The sequence below is a fragment of the Bufo bufo genome, chromosome 1 (genome assembly GCF_905171765.1).
Source record: "Bufo bufo chromosome 1, aBufBuf1.1, whole genome shotgun sequence".
Lineage (NCBI taxonomy): Eukaryota > Metazoa > Chordata > Amphibia > Anura > Bufonidae > Bufo > Bufo bufo.
Window position 1 is genome coordinate 241,492,140 of NC_053389.1, and position 17,455 is coordinate 241,509,594.

The following is a 17,455-nucleotide window of genomic DNA, read 5'->3' on the forward strand; positions in this document are numbered from 1 at the left end:
ATGGTATATTTTAACTTGAAGCGTCCCCATCACCATGGGAACGCCTCTATGTTAGAATATACCATCGGATTTGAGTTAGATCGTGAAAACTCATATCCGACAGTATATTCTATGGGGACGCTTCAAGTTAGAATATACTGAGAACTTTGTACATGACTGCCTGGCAGCACCCGATCTCTTACAGGGGGCTGTGATCCGCACTATTAACCCCTTAGGTGCCGCACCTGAGGGGTTAATTGTGCGTATCATAGCCCCCTGTAAGAGATCGGGTGCTGCCAGGCAGGAGGGGGCAGACCCCCCTCCCCTGTATTTAACTCATTGGTGGCCAGTGCGGCCTCCCCTCCCCCCCCCAATTAAAAGCACCTTCCCCCATCATTGGTGGCCAGTGCGGCCTCCCCTCTCCCCCTGTGAAGGACTTTTATGCAATTGCCTATATGCTTCAGTTTGATTCTCTCCCTGCTATTTTGAGGACTATATTGTTCGGCTCCAATTGTCAAGAATGAATGTATTCGTGTACCGGACAATGATGTTGAGATTATGTTTGTATGTGGGATAGAAAGTACTTGTGTGAAATTGTTAAGAATTGTAAATGTTCTGGCCAGCAGATAATTGAGCTGTGTGTATTGGTAAAACTCAATTGTCTAGCCTGGCCCAGAGGAGGAGTTTTAGGATAATTGAGCTGTGTCTATTCTTAAAACTCAATTATCTAGTCTGGCCCAGAGGAGGAGTTTTTGCTGCATAAATTGTGAGTTCTGTGTACCAGTAAATCAGTCTTGTTCCAGCATTAAGTTGACTCATGTGTGGATTATTCGGCGATTCCAGGGATATTCCTACTCGTGGAATATTGGGTGATTTTCTTTTATGGGAAGAAGGGAATGCTTGACGAGGATATTTTCTACTACCGTCACAATTGGTTGGCAGCAGCGGGATTTTCCCTTCTACTTTCCTTTACACCAGGATTCCAAGCAGACACTGGGAACAGTGAATGGAAGGCTGGTACACCCCGCTTAAAAGAAAAACACTGAAAGAACTACTGGAAGTCCGTGGAAGGATTGCTAGCAACAAAACCAAGCGGGTCATTATAGCAGAATTAATGGAGCTAGACCAGGAGAACTTGGTTGCAGCAACGCCAGCAGTACAAGAGATGGGGACACCAGTGATTCAGGAGGAGGAATCACCAGCCAACAAGGCAATGAGAGAGAAGCTAGCATGGTTCGGTCCGAACCCAACGGCGGATGTGGTGCTGAAAGTGATGAACCTGTTAGCGGAGGAGGCTAAACAAATAAGAGACGCAGAGCTACAGTTAAAACTGGCAGCAGTCCAACAAGCAGCCGCACATTCTCCAAACAGTGAGTACAGTACAGCAGACACAAGGAAGATTCCGTTTAGCGCTTTTAAAGCTTTTGATGAAAAAGACTGTGACATTGATAATTACCTGGCAGATTTTGAGCGACAATGTAACCTGCACCGAATAGATAGAGGAGAGTGGGTCGCAATATTGTCAGGCAAACTGTCAGGCAAAGCTTCTGATGCTTTCCGGACCGTGCCAGAGCAGGAGATCCATAGCTACGCCAGGGTTAAAGAAGTGCTCCTGGCTCGTTATGCAGTAACCCCAGAGTCCTACCGACAAAAGTTCAGGGACTCACGCAAAACCACGAAAGACTCTTACGTGGAATGGGCATGCCAGTTATCCCTGTCGGCCTCTAACTGGGTCAACAGCAGCCAGGCCACCTCCGCAGAGGACATTTTACAACTAATGCTCCTGGAACAATTTTACAATCACATCCAGACGGATGTCAAAGACTGGGTGAGAGATCGCAGGCCCATGACTCTACCAGAGGCCGCTAAGTTGGCGGATGAATATGCGGATACTCGCAAGACGAACCTGGTCACACCACGGGTACAACCTCCACGACCAACGGTGCCCTCACACCCACCAGCCGCTAGATACCAACCTCCTAACAGACCGGTGACATCTAGCCCTCGCTATCCACGCCAGGAGGACAATGAACAACGCTGCTTCCGGTGCAAACAGCTGGGTCACTACAAGCAGAATTGCCCCATGGACAACAACACCAGGTCAAATTGGTCTCGACCTGGGTACCGCCCACCAGCAGCAGCCCATTGTGTAGACTCGGCTTGGGATCCCCAGGAACTGGGTCAGGAAGAACCATTGGGCACCCTTTACGAAGCCCTCATGGTACAATCTGTTATTACGGACAACAGGAAACACCATTGTCAGCTGGTCATGGTTAACGGAAAAACCGCCCGGGGATTAAGAGACAGTGGGGCAACCATCACGTTGGTACAAAGACACCTTATTAAGGCATCAGAGAAACCGGGGAAATCAATTGCTGTGAGAGTGGCAGGGGGAGCAGTATACCGTATTCCTACTGCACAGGTACACCTAGACTGGGGTGCGGGAGCTGGCAATGTTCATGTGGGCGTCATGAAAGACTTACCTTCTGAAGTCATCCTGGGCAACGACATTGGCCCCCTGACTTCGGCGTTCGCCTCTACCCCCGCTCAGGAGGCCCACGCAGTAACCACCAGAGCACAAAGTCGCGCTGCCGAGAGCCATCCGCTTCCTACTGAGACCCAGGTAAGCCAACCCAACCTACCCTTGACTGTAGAACCCCTACCCTGGGACACCCCAGAGGATTTTGGGCGGGAGGTGACCGGAGACCCTTCCCTCAGAAAGTATCGAGAGAAAGCCAGGAGGGGCCAAGGGGGGTTAGAGAAGGAGCAATTTATCTGGGAGGAAGGCCGCTTGTACAGGCTCACCGAGACCCGGGGTAATACACCAGGGCCTAAGCAAAAACGCCAGCTGGTAGTTCCCCGGAAATACCGCCAGGAGTTATTGAGGATTGGGCACGACGTACCCTTGGCAGGCCATTTGGGAATACGCAAGACAGGGTATCGGATAACCCAGAACTTCTTCTGGCCTGGGGTGTCCGACGACGTCAGGGCGTATTGTCAAACGTGCGAGGTATGCCAACGTATAGGTAAAAGGGGAGACCACCCAAAGGCTAAACTAGTTTCCATGCCCATTATTGAAGAACCGTTCACAAGGGTAGCCGTGGACATTATAGGGCCCCTGGCCCAACCTAGCCGTTCCGGCAAGCGGTATATACTCACCATAGTAGACTACGCCACCCGTTACCCCGAAGCGGTAGCTCTCTCTAACATACAGGCTGAGACCGTAGCAGAGGCCCTAGTTAAAGTATTTTCCCGAGTAGGCTTTCCCAAGGAGGTTCTGTCCGACCAAGGTACCCAATTCACGGCCGAGGTAACCCAGCAGATATGGAAAACCTGTGGAGTTAAATCCCTGACTAGCTCCCCATACCATCCCCAGACTAACGGCCTGTGCGAGCGCTTCAACGGAACGCTAAAGCAAATGTTGAAGTCGTTCACGGGGGCATACAAGGATTGGGAGCGATTCCTGCCACACCTTCTCTTTGCCTACCGAGAGGTGCCGCAGGAATCGACCGGATTCTCACCCTTCGAACTTCTCTATGGGAGGCGGGTGAGGGGGCCCTTAGATCTCATCAAGGATCACTGGGAGGGGCAGACAGAGATTGAGGGGACCCCGGTTGTACCTTATGTCCTGGAGCTGAGGGACCGCATGGAGGAATTAGCCCAGACAGTGCGAGAGAACCTCCGGGCGGCCCAACAGCGCCAGAGGGTATGGTATGACCGACGGGCTAGGCACCGGAGCTTTCAGATAGGCCAAAAGGTCATGGTATTAAGGCCGGTCCGAACAGACAAGCTCCAGGCCGCCTGGCAGGGCCCCTATAAAGTTATAGGACAGATATGCGACACTACCTACACGATAGCCAGCTGCGAGGATGAAGATGTGAAACGAACCTTTCACATCAACATGCTCAAGGCCTATCAGGAACGGGCAGAGGAGGTAGCCGCTATCTGTGCACCAGCAGGAGAAGACACAGAGACCCTACCCCTTCCCGACCTATTGGGCAGTAACGAAGGGATGACCCAGATAAAGAAAGTCCAGCTAGGTGAAGAGCTGGAGCCGCAAGAGCGGGATCAAGCTGTCCGCTTACTAGAAACAAAACAGGCCACATTCTCTCAGGAGCCTGGATACACACTCCTAGCCATACACAAGGTAGAGACTCCAGGACAGGCACCCCTGAGACAGCCTCCCTACCGTATCCCCGAAGCAGTCCGGGAAGGGATGCGGAAGGAGATAGATGAGATGCTTCGGCTAGGCGTAATCGAACCCTCAGAAAGTCCTTGGGCCTCGCCGGTAGTCTTAGTGCCAAAGAAGGATGGGACAACCCGCTTCTGTGTAGATTACCGGCGCCTCAATGACAAGACAGTTACGGACGCCTATCCGATGCCACGGATGGACGAGCTGCTTGACCGTATCTCTGCAGGGAAGTATCTGACCACAATAGACCTATGCAAGGGATATTGGCAGATTCCCCTAGCAGAAGATGCCATACCCAAGTCGGCCTTCATCACCCCGTTCGGCCTATACCAATTCCGGGTTATGCCGTTCGGGATGAAGAACGCCCCGGCCACCTTCCAACGGATGGTGGATCAGTTACTTAGGGGTCTCCAGAGCTTTGCATGCGCTTACCTGGATGACATCGCCATCCACAGCGATACCTGGGAAGCGCACCTAGAGCACGTAGGGGTAGTATTAGATAGGATCAGGGGGGCCGGGCTGACCCTGAAACCCGACAAATGTCACTTGGGTATGGGCGAGGTACAATATTTGGGCCACCGAGTAGGATGTGGTAAGCAACGGCCGGAGCCGGCTAAGATCGAGGCCGTTGCCAATTGGCCCACTCCCCACACCAAGACACAAGTCATGGCTTTCTTAGGCACAGCCGGCTATTACAGACGCTTTGTACCCGACTATAGTGCCCTGGCCAAACCCCTGACCGACTTGACCAAAAAGAAGCTACCCCGACAAGTCCTGTGGTCCCCGGAATGCGAGGTGGCTTTCCAAGCACTAAAGACTGCTCTGGTTAATGCTCCGGTGTTGGTTACCCCAGATCCTAACAAAAGATTTATTGTCCATACAGACGCTTCAATGTTTGGACTGGGGGCAGTACTAAGCCAGATCGGGGAGGATGGAGGAGAGCACCCGGTGGCATACCTGAGTCGGAAGCTGTTGCCAAGGGAGGTCAGTTATGCCACCATTGAAAAAGAGTGTTTGGCCTTGGTATGGGCACTCAAAAAGCTCACACCTTACCTTTATGGCCGGGCGTTCACTCTCATCACCGATCACAACCCCTTGGTGTGGCTTAACCGGGTTTCAGGGGACAACGCCCGTTTGCTACGCTGGAGCTTGGCCTTACAGCCCTATGACTTTACGATTCATTATCGCCCAGGCAAGCAAAACGGGAATGCCGATGGATTGTCACGCCAAACGGATTTAACCTCGGACTAAAAGCTCTGAACCCGTCAACCCTACTGGACCAGGAAAGGTCCAACCGAGTTGCCGGAGCAGGGAGAAAAAGGGGGGCCATTGTGAAGGACTTTTATGCAATTGCCTATATGCTTCAGTTTGATTCTCTCCCTGCTATTTTGAGGACTATATTGTTCGGCTCCAATTGTCAAGAATGAATGTATTCGTGTACCGGACAATGATGTTGAGATTATGTTTGTATGTGGGATAGAAAGTACTTGTGTGAAATTGTTAAGAATTGTAAATGTTCTGGCCAGCAGATAATTGAGCTGTGTGTATTGGTAAAACTCAATTGTCTAGCCTGGCCCAGAGGAGGAGTTTTAGGATAATTGAGCTGTGTCTATTCTTAAAACTCAATTATCTAGTCTGGCCCAGAGGAGGAGTTTTTGCTGCATAAATTGTGAGTTCTGTGTACCAGTAAATCAGTCTTGTTCCAGCATTAAGTTGACTCATGTGTGGATTATTCGGCGATTCCAGGGATATTCCTACTCGTGGAATATTGGGTGATTTTCTTTTATGGGAAGAAGGGAATGCTTGACGAGGATATTTTCTACTACCGTCACACCCCCCCCCTAATTAACCACCTCAGCCCCCAGTGCTTAAACACCCTGAAAGACCAGGCCACTTTTTACACTTCTGACCTACACTACTTTCACGGTTTATTGCTCGGTCATGCAACTTACCACCCAAATGAATTTTACCTCCTTTTCTTCTCACTAATAGAGCTTTCATTTGGTGGTATTTCATTGCTGCTGACATTTTTACTTTTTTTGTTATTAATCGAAATTTAACGATTTTTTTGCAAAAAAATGACATTTTTCACTTTCAGTTGTAAAATTTTGCAAAAAAAACGACATCCATATAGAAATTTTGCTCTAAATTTATAGTTCTACATGTCTTTGATAAAAAAAAAATGTTTGGGTAGAAAAAAAATGGTTTGGGTAAAAGTTATAGCGTTTACAAACTATGGTACAAAAATGTGAATTTCCGCTTTTTGCAGCAGCTCTGACTTTCTGAGCACCTGTCATGTTTCCTGAGGTTCTACAATGGCCAGACAGTACAAACACCCCACAAATGACCCCATTTCTGAAAGTACACACCCTAAGGTATTCGCTGATGGGCATAGTGAGTTCATAGAACTTTTTATTTTTTGTCACAAGTTAGCGGAAAATGATGATTTTTTTTTTTTTTTTTTTTTTTCTTACAAAGTCTCATATTCCACTAACTTGTGACAAAAAATAAAAAGTTCTATGAACTCACTATGCCCATCAGCGAATACCTTGGGGTCTCTTCTTTCCAAAATGGGGTCACTTGTGGGGTAGTTATACTGCCCTGGCATTCTAGGGGCCCAAATGTGTGGTAAGGAGTTTGAAATCAAATTCTGTAAAAATTGACCTGTGAAATCCGAAAGGTGCTCTTTGGCATATGGGCCCCTTTGCCCACCTAGGCTGCAAAAAAGTGTCACACATCTGGTATCTCTGTATTCAGGAGAAGTTGAGGAATGTGTTTTGGGGTGTCTTTTTACATATACCCATGCTGGGTGAGATAAATATCTTGGTCAAATGCCAACTTTGTATAAAAAAATGGGAAAAGTTGTCGTTTGCCAAGATATTTCTCTCACCCAGCATGGGTATATATAAAATGACACCCCAAAACACATTCCCCACCTTCTCTTGAGTACGGAGATACCAGATGTGTGACACTTTTTTGCAGCCTAGGTGGGCAAAGGGGCCCATATTCCAAAGAGCACCTTTCGGATTTCACTTGTCATTTTTTACTGAATTTGATTTCAAACTCCTTACCACACATTTGGGCCCCTAGAATGCCAGGGCAGTATAACTACCCCACAAGTGACCCCATTTTGGAAAGAAGACACCCCAAGGTATTCCGTGAGGGGCATGGCGAGTTCCTAGAATTTTTTATTTTTTGTCACAAGTTAGTGGAAAATGATGATTTTTATTTTTTATTTTTTTTTTCATACAAAGTCTCATATTCCACTAACTTGTGACAAAAAATAAAAACTTCCATGAACTCACTATGCCCATCAGCGAATACCTTGGGGTCTCTTCTTTCCAAAATGGGGTCACTTGTGGGGTAGTTATACTGCCCTGGCATTCTAGGGGCCCAAATGTGTGGTAAGGAGTTTGAAATCAAATTCTGTAAAAATTGACCTGTGAAATCCGAAAGGTGCTCTTTGGCATATGGGCCCCTTTGCCCACCTAGGCTGCAAAAAAGTGTCACACATCTGGTATCTCTGTATTCAGGAGAAGTTGAGGAATGTGTTTTGGGGTGTCTTTTTACATATACCCATGCTGGGTGAGATAAATATCTTGGTCAAATGCCAACTTTGTATAAAAAAATGGGAAAAGTTGTCGTTTGCCAAGATATTTCTCTCACCCAGCATGGGTATATATAAAATGACACCCCAAAACACATTCCCCACCTTCTCCTGAGTACGGAGATACCAGATGTGTGACACTTTTTTGCAGCCTAGGTGGGCAAAGGGGCCCATATTCCAAAGAGCACCTTTCGGATTTCACTTGTCATTTTTTACAGAATTTGATTTCAAACTCCTTACCACACATTTGGGCCCCTAGAATGCCAGGGCAGTATAACTACCCCACAAGTGACCCCATTTTGGAAAGAAGAGACCCCAAGGTATTCGCTGATGGGCATAGTGAGTTCATGGAAGTTTTTATTTTTTGTCACAAGTTAGTGGAATATGAGACTTTGTATAAAAAAAAAAAAAAAAAAAAAAATCAGCATTTTCCACTAACTTGTGACAAAAAATAAAAAATTCTAGGAACTCGCCATGCCCCTCACGGAATACCTTGGGGTGTCTTCTTTCCAAAATGGGGTCACTTGTGTGGTAGTTATACTGCCCTGGCATTTTCCAGGGGCCCTAATGTGTGTTAGGTAGGTAAATGACCTGTGAAATCCTAAAGGTGCTCTTTGGAATATGGGCCCCTTTGCCCACCTAGGCTGCAAAAAAGTGTCACACATGTGGTATCGCCGTATTCAGGAGAAGTTGGGGAATGTGTTTTGGGGTGTCATTTTACATATACCCTTGCTGGGTGAGAGAAATATCTTGGCAAAAGACAACTTTTCCCATTTTTTTATACAAAGTTGGCATTTGACCAAGATATTTCTCTCACCCAGCATGGGTATATGTAAAATGACACCCCAAAACACATTCCCCAACTTCTCCTGAGTACGGCGATACCACATGTGTGACACTTTTTTGCAGCCTAGATGCGCAAAGGGGCCCACATTCATTTTATGAGGGCATTTTTAGACATTTGGATACCAGACTTCTTCTCACGCTTTGGGGCCCCTAGAATGCCAGGGCAGTATAAATACCCCACATGTGACCCCATTTTGGAAAGAAGACACCCCAAGGTATTCAATGAGGGGCATGGCGAGTTCATAGAAATTTTTTTTTTTTGGCACAAGTTAGCGGAAATTGATATTTTTTATTTTTTTCTCACAAAGTCTCCCGTTCCGCTAACTTGGGACAAAAATTTCAATCTTTCATGGACTCAATATGCCCCTCACGGAATACCTGGGGGTGTCTTCTTTCCGAAATGGGGTCACATGTGGCGTATTTATACTGCCCTGGCATTCTAGGGGCCCTAAAGCGTGAGAAGAAGTCTGGAATATACATGTCTAAAAAATTTTACGCATTTGGATTCCGTGAGGGGTATGGTGAGTTCATGTGAGATTTTATTTTTTGACACAAGTTAGTGGAATATGAGACTTTGTAAGAAAAATAAATAAAAATTCCGCTAACTTGGGCCAAAAAAATGTCTGAATGGAGCCTTACAGAGGGGTGATCAATGACAGGGGGGTGATCAATGACAGGGGGGGGTGATCAATGACAGGGGGTTGATCAATGACAGGGGGGTGATCAGGGAGTCTATATGGGGTGATAACCACAGTCATTGATCATGCCCGTGTAAGGCTTCATTCAGACGTCCGTATGCGTTTTGCGGATCCGATCCATCTATCAGTGCATCCGTAAAGATCATGCGGACATCTGAATGGAGCTTTACAGGGGGGTAATCAATGACAGGGGGGTGATCAGGGAGTCTATATGGGGTGATCACCACAGTCATTGATCATGCCCCTGTAAGGCTTCATTCAGACGTCCGGATGCGTTTTGCGGATCCGATCCATCTATCAGTGGATCCGTAAAAATCATGCGGACGTCTGAATGGAGCTTTACAGGGGGGTGATCAATGACAGGGGTGTAATCAATGACAGGGGGGTGATCAGGGAGTCTATATGGGGTGATCACCACAGTCATTGATCACGCCCCTGTAAGGCTTCATTCAGACGTCCGGATGCGTTTTGCGGATCCGATCCATCTATCAGTGCATCCGTAAAAATCATGCGGACATCTGAATGGAGCTTTACAGGGGGGTAATCAATGACAGGGGGGTGATCAGGGAGTCTATATGGGGTGATCACCACAGTCATTGATCATGCCCCTGTAAGGCTTCATTCAGACGTCCGGATGCGTTTTGCGGATCCGATCCATCTATCAGTGGATCCGTAAAAATCATGCGGACGTCTGAATGGAGCTTTACAGGGGGGTGATCAATGACAGGGGGGTGATCAGGGAGTCTATATGGGGTGATCACCACAGTCATTGATCACGCCCCTGTAAGGCTTCATTCAGACGTCCGGATGCGTTTTGCGGATCCGATCCATCTATCAGTGCATCCGTAAAAATCATGCGGACATCTGAATGGAGCTTTACAGGGGGGTAATCAATGACAGGGGGGTGATCAGGGAGTCTATATGGGGTGATCACCACAGTCATTGATCACGCCCCTGTAAGGCTTCATTCAGACGTCCGGATGCGTTTTGCGGATCCGATCCATCTATCAGTGCATCCGTAAAAATCATGCGGACATCTGAATGGAGCTTTACAGGGGGGTGATCAATGACAGGGGGGTGATCAGGGAGTCTATATGGGGTGATAACCACAGTCATTGATCATGCCCCTGTAAGGCTTCATTCAGACGTCCGGATGCATTTTGCGGATCCGATCCATCTATCAGTGCATCCGTAAAAATCATGCGGACATCTGAATGGAGCTTTACAGGGGGGTAATCAATGACAGGGGGGTGATCAGGGAGTCTATATGGGGTGATCACCACAGTCATTGATCACGCCCCTGTAAGGCTTCATTCAGACGCCCGTATGCGTTTTGCGGATCCGATCCATCCATCAGTGGATCCGTAAAAATCATGCGGACATCTGAATGGAGCTTTACAGGGGGTTGATCAATGACAGGGGTGTAATCAATGACAGGGGGGTGATCAGGGAGTCTATATGGGGTGATCAGGGGCTAATAAGGGGTTAATAAGTGACGGGGGGGGGGTGTAGTGTAGTGTAGTGGTGCTTGGTGGGACTTTACTGAGCTACCTGTGTCCTCTGGTGGTCGATCCAAACAAAGGGGACCACCAGAGGACCAGGTAGCAGGTATATTAGACGCTGTTATCAAAACAGCGTCTAATATACCTGTTAGTGGCTAAAAAAAACACATCTCCAGCCTGCCAGCGAACGATCGCCGCTGGCAGGCTGGAGATCAACTCTCTTACCTTCCGTTCCTGTGAGCGCGCGCGCCTGTGTGCGCGCGTTCACAGGAAATCTCGCGTCTCGCGAGAGGACGCACCGGCGCGTCCACCCAGAAGAGCAGGGCCGCCGCAAAGACGCAATCCTGCGTACGGCGGTCCTGAGGTGGTTAAAATCACCCCCCCCCCCCATCATTGGTGGCCAGTGCGGCCCCGCTCCCTCCCTCCCCAGTATTATATTCATTGGTGGCCAGTGCGGCCTACCCTCTCCCCCCCCCCCATCATTAAAATCACCTTCCCCCATCATTGGTGGCCAGTGCGGCCTCCCCTCTTCCCCCCCCCTAATTAAAATCCCCCCCCCATCATTTGTGGCCAGTGCGGCCTCCCCTCTCCCCCACCTAATTAAAATCACCTTCCCCCATCATTGGTGGCAGCGGAGAGTTCCGATCGGAGTCCCAGTTTTATCGCTGGGGCTCCGATCGGTAACCATGGCAACCAGGACGCTACTGCAGTCCTGGTTGCCATGGTTACTTAGCAATTTTAGAAGCATTATACTTACCTTCGCTGTCTGTGACCGGCCGAGCGCTCCTCCTACTGGTAAGTGAAAGGTCTGTGCGGCGCATTGCCTATAGCACAGCTCTGAAAAAGCTTTTATGCAGACGGATCTGCGGATCCGTCTGTGTGAAAGTAGCCTACGGCCACGGACGCGGATGCCAATCTTGTGTGCATCCGTGTTTTTTCACGGACCCATTGACTTGAATGGGTCCGTGAACCGTTGTCAGTCAAAAAAATAGGACACACACCGCATCTGCCTGATAATTTGAGACTTTTCACTTCTCTTACCAGTAGTGAAAAAAAGGGGGCTTGGACGAACTTCATACTAAGACTGGCGTTGGTAGCACCAGCCTTAGTATATCTGCCCTAAAGAGTCAATATGTTGCCTCCAATTCCAACCCGTTCTGCTTACATTCCCGTAATTGTACTCACCGAAACGCGTCAGTGTTGTACAACCTGCAGGAGCCTTTCCCGCTGCACTGCCGGCTGCCCCATTTCAGACACACGCTGTCAATCAGGGCCCCAAAATACATGGGGGCAGGGACCCCAGCTGTAAGACACACAAGCAGAAGCAACATTAGTTAGTGCAATGCTTTGTTTCCCTTGAATTAGAACACTTTTGTTACATGAAAAGGCTGGAACCCCATCCTGCCCTAATACTTTTCACAGCTGGGGGGTTGTTACAATGTATCAGTCTAGACAACTTCTGTAAGACATACAGCCTAGACTCCAGACTAATGCATTTTACCTTCGGTGATACTTTGTAACAAAACCCACGTTGACAGGAGATTTATGATACTGCTCAAAGAGGATTATCTACATGGATACATTGTAACTAGAGATGAGCGAATTTCCGGTTATGAAATTCGTTTGCGATTCGTTTACTGCTAAAAGGTGAATTGCGTTATGGATTCCGTTACCACGGACCATAACGCAATTCTATGACGGAATGCATAACGGAATGCATCTAGAGGCATTCAGTTATTCATTCCGTCATAATAGAAGTCTATGCGCTTTAAAATGGGTCCGTCCCATTTCCGTTATGCAGGAGAGGACTCCCCTGCATAACGGAAACGGAACGGATTCATTTTGCAGCCCATAGACTTCTATTATGACGAACTCAATAACGGAATGCCTCTAAAGGCATTCCGTCATAGAATTGATTTATGGTTCGTGGTAACGGAATCCATAACGCAATTCCGCTTTTACCAGTAAGTGGAAGGCTGAAAAGTCAGCCTGAATTTGTGGGAGGGGCATCTTACCTTCTTAAGCTCCAGCCCCCAGCTCCTCAGGGCGCTTCTGTTCACAGCTGGTTAGGGAGTCGCTTGCTCTGGTACTGCATCCGTGCACGTTGTGAGTTGCTTTCATCTACTTCGTTTCATTTTCATACATACATACATTTTGCCCACAACACAGCCAGCTAGGTCAAGGGAAGCGCTTCACCTCCGCCGGGCCTGGGCCTGGTCACATGTTCGGCGTGCGTTCCAGCTTGGAGCGCGCGTCGGAGTCCCTCCGCCGGGCCTGGGCCTGGTCACGTGTTCGGCGTGCGTTCCAGAGTGGAGCGCACGCCGGAATCTTCATTCCCCTGCCATTCCATTTCGAACCAGGCAAGCCTGGCACCCCTGTCAAAACAGGCTATACGTAGTAGGGGTATCTAGCCCCTGGGCAACAACGGCCCACGTCCACAAACAGCCGCAAAAAAAAAAAAAAAAAACCTTGGTAGGTCCCAACCACAAGCCATCTCATACGCACTCCCGCCGTGCCACGCAGCGTTAGGCGAGAGGAAGACAAAGTTATCCTCATTTCCTCTTAAGGGTCCATTCACACGTCCGTAAGTGTTTTGCGGATCCGCAAAACACGGACACCTGCAATGTGCGATCCGCAATTTGCGGATCCGCACATTACAAACACTATAATAGAAAATGCCTTTTCTGGTCTGCAATCGCGGACAAGAATAGGACGTGCTCTATTTTTCCAGGAACGAAATTGCGGATCCCGAAAAAATGGATCCCGAAAAAATGGATCCCAAAAAAACGGATGCGGATCCCGAAAAAATGGATGCGGATCCAGGAAATGTGGATTTGCATCCGTTCCAGCCCCATTGAAAGTGAATGGGTCCGCAAATTGCGGAACGAATGCGGACCCAAATTACGGACATGTGAATGATAGTCTTAGGGAGAGGGCCCCGGGGGCCCTGCTGGGCTGGAAGGGTCGCTAGTTTCAGCACGGTGTTCAAAGAAACCGGGGTCTCACCACGAGTAGGCCAGGTCATCATTGCACGCCATACCCATTCATCGGTCACTAAACGCTCACTGCAGTCATCTATTCTATGGTGGCGACAGTGCCATGTGTTATATGTATGTACTTCACGTTATATGCTGCTGTCTCATCTACTGGTTCGCCAGGCTCATACCTACTTCTGCCTCCTAGATCACCCAGGCTCACACCTACCTCTGCCTCCTGGATCGCCCAGGCACGCACCTACCTCTGCCTCCTGGATCGCCCAGGCACGCACCTACCTCTGCCTCCTGGATCGCCCAGGCACGCACCTACCTCTGTCTCCTGGTTCGCCAGGCTCACACCTACCTCTGCCTCCTGGATCGCCCAGGCACGCAACTACCTCTGCCTCCTGGATCGCCCAGGCACGCAACTACCTCTGTCTCCTGGTTCCCCCAGACTCATACCTACCTCTGTCTCCTGGTTCGCCCCAGGCTCATACCTACCTCTGTCTCCTGGTTCGCCCCAGGCTCATACCTACCTCTGTCTCCTGGTTCGCCCAGGCTCATACCTACCTCTGCCTCCTGGATCGCCCAGGCACGCAACTACCTCTGTCTCCTGGTTCGCCCAGGCTCACACCTACCTCTCCCTCCTGGATCGCCCAGGCACGCAACTACCTCTGTCTCCTGGTTCGCCCAGGCTCACACCTACTTCTGTCTCCTGGTTCGCCCAGGCCTGTCATCCTCCCCAGTTATGTTCTCTTTTCTTTCCGAACTTTATGGATTTACCCTCTCAGGAACGTGTCCTGATCGTTCACTGGTACGAGATTTTGGACCAAGGTCAGGTGACCCAAGACATCGGTACAGGTAATAGCCTCTAAGCCCAGGTACGTACCCAGACCGACACAAGCCTTCTCGTAGGCACCGGTCGTACTACGTTCTGGTCACATATAGTTATTGCATATTTTTCCTGGAACAATCTGGTTATGTATTCCCCTGAATCACTCGGGTCTAAGTATTGGCCTGAATCGCTCAGGCTTCTGTATTTTTCCCTGGTCTCTCAGTGGGTAGGTAGTGGCCAGGTCCACCCAGGTCCAAGGTAATGCCCGACGCACCCAGGGTCCGTCATCTTCACCAAAGGCGTATGTAATCTCCTGATTCGCTCAGGACTCCATGTTGCCTGAACCGCTCAGGATCCAATGTATTTGCCTGAATCGCTCTGGTTCCATGCATCTGCCTGGAACGCTCAGGGGTTTTCAGCAGGGTCCGGCTGGTTCCCGGTTACCCGGTTCGTGTCCTGCATGTCTGGATTCCGTTTCCCGCAGGTCTCGTTGCATGCAGCACGACTTCGGGCCCTGATTCTGGCAGTTTAGGTCACCCAGCAGTTGGCCATGGCGCCCAGGCTGCATCCTGGTTCTCCGTCGCTTGATCCCAGTGCCACCAGATCGCACCTCTCTCCGGGTCTCGTACCATCGCAAGCTTATTCTCATGTAAGCAGGGCCTCAGGCCACCGGAATTTCGATCACTCCTCAATTGTGTCGCAGGGCTCCTCCGTGTCCGGTCACTCCACGGTTCAGGTAAGGTCCAACCGAGTGGCGGCTTTACGCTCCTCCGCAGCTCGGAGCCTTCCTTTGTTCATCACGAGCCTCCATCCCTAGGTCTTCAGTATCGCCGGAGAGTTGGCAGCGCTGTCCGTCGATTTGGGTAGGTTGCGATCCCTTCTATACCATGGTCATTCCTGTTTCCTTTCCACTCTCGCCGGTCACTCGGCCACTGCTCAAAAGAAAAAAAAAAAAAAAAAGAGAGAGGGAAGTATATGTATGTGTACTCTCCTGAATATCTCAGGGTGTATTTTCCTGAATCGGGTTTCATATATTTCCCTGATTAGCTCAAATTTTCACGTATTTCCATGATTCACCCAGGTTTCAGTTCCCTGAGTCGCTCGGGTTTATATATTTCCCTGAATCGCTCGGGCCATGTATGTTCCTGGATCGCTCAGGGTTATGTATTTCCCCGAATCGCGCAGGTTTGTATTTTTCTGTCTCTTCAGGTTGACTGTATTTCCAGGTTGTATGTATTTTCCTGATTCTCTCAGGTCACGTATTTCCCTGAATCGCTCAGGTCTTATTTCCCACAGGGTGTACGCAGTGGCTTGAATCGCTCAGGATCCAATATATTTGCCTGAAAACGCTCAGGGGTTTTCCCATACCATCAGGAAACTACCAAGCCGGTGTCAAGGTTTACGAAGTTTTTCCAGGTCCCACTCGCAGGGTGGCTTGGACGATGTCTCCTACACCCTGGCGTTCATAGCCCACTGTCACCGCAATCTCAGGCTGTCATTTAACACCATCAGGCTGTACCTAGCCGGGATACAGCACTGCGCCATGCTTCATAATCCAAATAGAGGTTCCTTTTCTTCAGTGCAGACAGTCAAGGTGGCCCTTGGGGGGATCCAGAAGTGCGGGGATGCCCCTACCGGCCGTAGACAGCCTGTCTCCGGCGAGATGTGTAGGCGACTCTCGTCCGCGCTGGATGGACTTCCTTTTGGGCACTCTCCTAGTTTGATTATTAAGGCAGCCATGTATCTCGGGTTTTACGGGTTCCTCAGACCAGGTGAGTTCCCCAGCACCTCCCCTAAACGTCAGGGGTTGCAGGTGCGACAGTTGTCCTGGGCCTATGACCATTTTGTCCTCTGGCTCCCTTCCACGAAGGCCAACCAGCATGGACCACCCTCGGAGGTCAGGTTTTTTAAAACCTCCAACGATTGGTGCCCAGTCATGGTCCTCCGTCAATTGCTAGCCCTGTTGCAAGATGCCTCCCCAGAGGCCCCGCTGCTTCCTTGGCGTGGGGGGCCCCTGACGTCAATCCAGTTTGTGTCCCACATCAGAACGCTGGCCTCAGGTCTCGGTTATAACCCGCTGGCCATCACAGGACACTCGCTCCGAATCGGAGCCGCGTCCTCAGCATAAAAAACGGGGTCCCGGCGCACGTGATTAAATGCATGGGTAGGTGGCGCTCTTCTTGCTTCACGAGATAAATCCCGAACCCGCATGTTGAGATTTCCCAGGCATTTTGTAATCTTGCTCTCTGAGTGGTATTAAAGGCTTTTGGTCACTTCTCTGCTCTCCTCGTTTATTTTGCCCACTACTAGGCTTACCCTCGCTCCTGGCTTCTGGCACAACACAGCCAGCTAGGTCAAGGGAAGCGCTTCACCCACTCATCACAGTTAAGCCTCTCCCATAAGTGGAAGGCTGAAAAGTCAGCCTGAATTTGTGGGAGGGGCATCTTACCTTCTTAAGCTCCAGCCCCCAGCTCCTCAGGGCGCTTCTGTTCACACCCACCCACCCCCCCTGTTCTCAAACACTCCCCTTAGGGTACGCCCACTACTAGGCTTACCCTCGCTCCTGGCTTCCGGCACAACACAGCCAGCTAGGTCAAGGGAAGCGCTTCACCCACTCATCACAGTTAAGCCTCTCCCATAAACGAAGTGTGAACGAATTTCAAAACAAGAAATTCGCTCATCTCTAATTGTAACAAACATTCAGTTGTGTAAAAAGGACTAAGTAGGGGCGGATTTTTAGACGTTAGTAAAACAAATGAATGTTCATATTCACTGAAAGTAAGCAGCATACTCTGCTATATAAATATATACATACACCGGG

At 49.4% G+C, this 17,455-nt stretch overlaps 1 protein-coding gene across 2 annotated transcripts in view; it reads right to left on the bottom strand.

The window, feature by feature from the left end:
• LOC121005288 (solute carrier organic anion transporter family member 1C1-like) overlaps window positions 1-17,455 on the bottom strand; it is a 55,685-nt gene that overhangs the window by 5,576 nt on the left and 32,654 nt on the right. For both annotated transcript variants that reach the window (XM_040437942.1, XM_040437936.1), the window contains exon 14: window positions 12,010-12,127. In XM_040437942.1, the coding sequence (XP_040293876.1) occupies window positions 12,010-12,127 (118 nt within the window). The remainder of the gene's footprint in view (window positions 1-12,009; window positions 12,128-17,455) is intronic.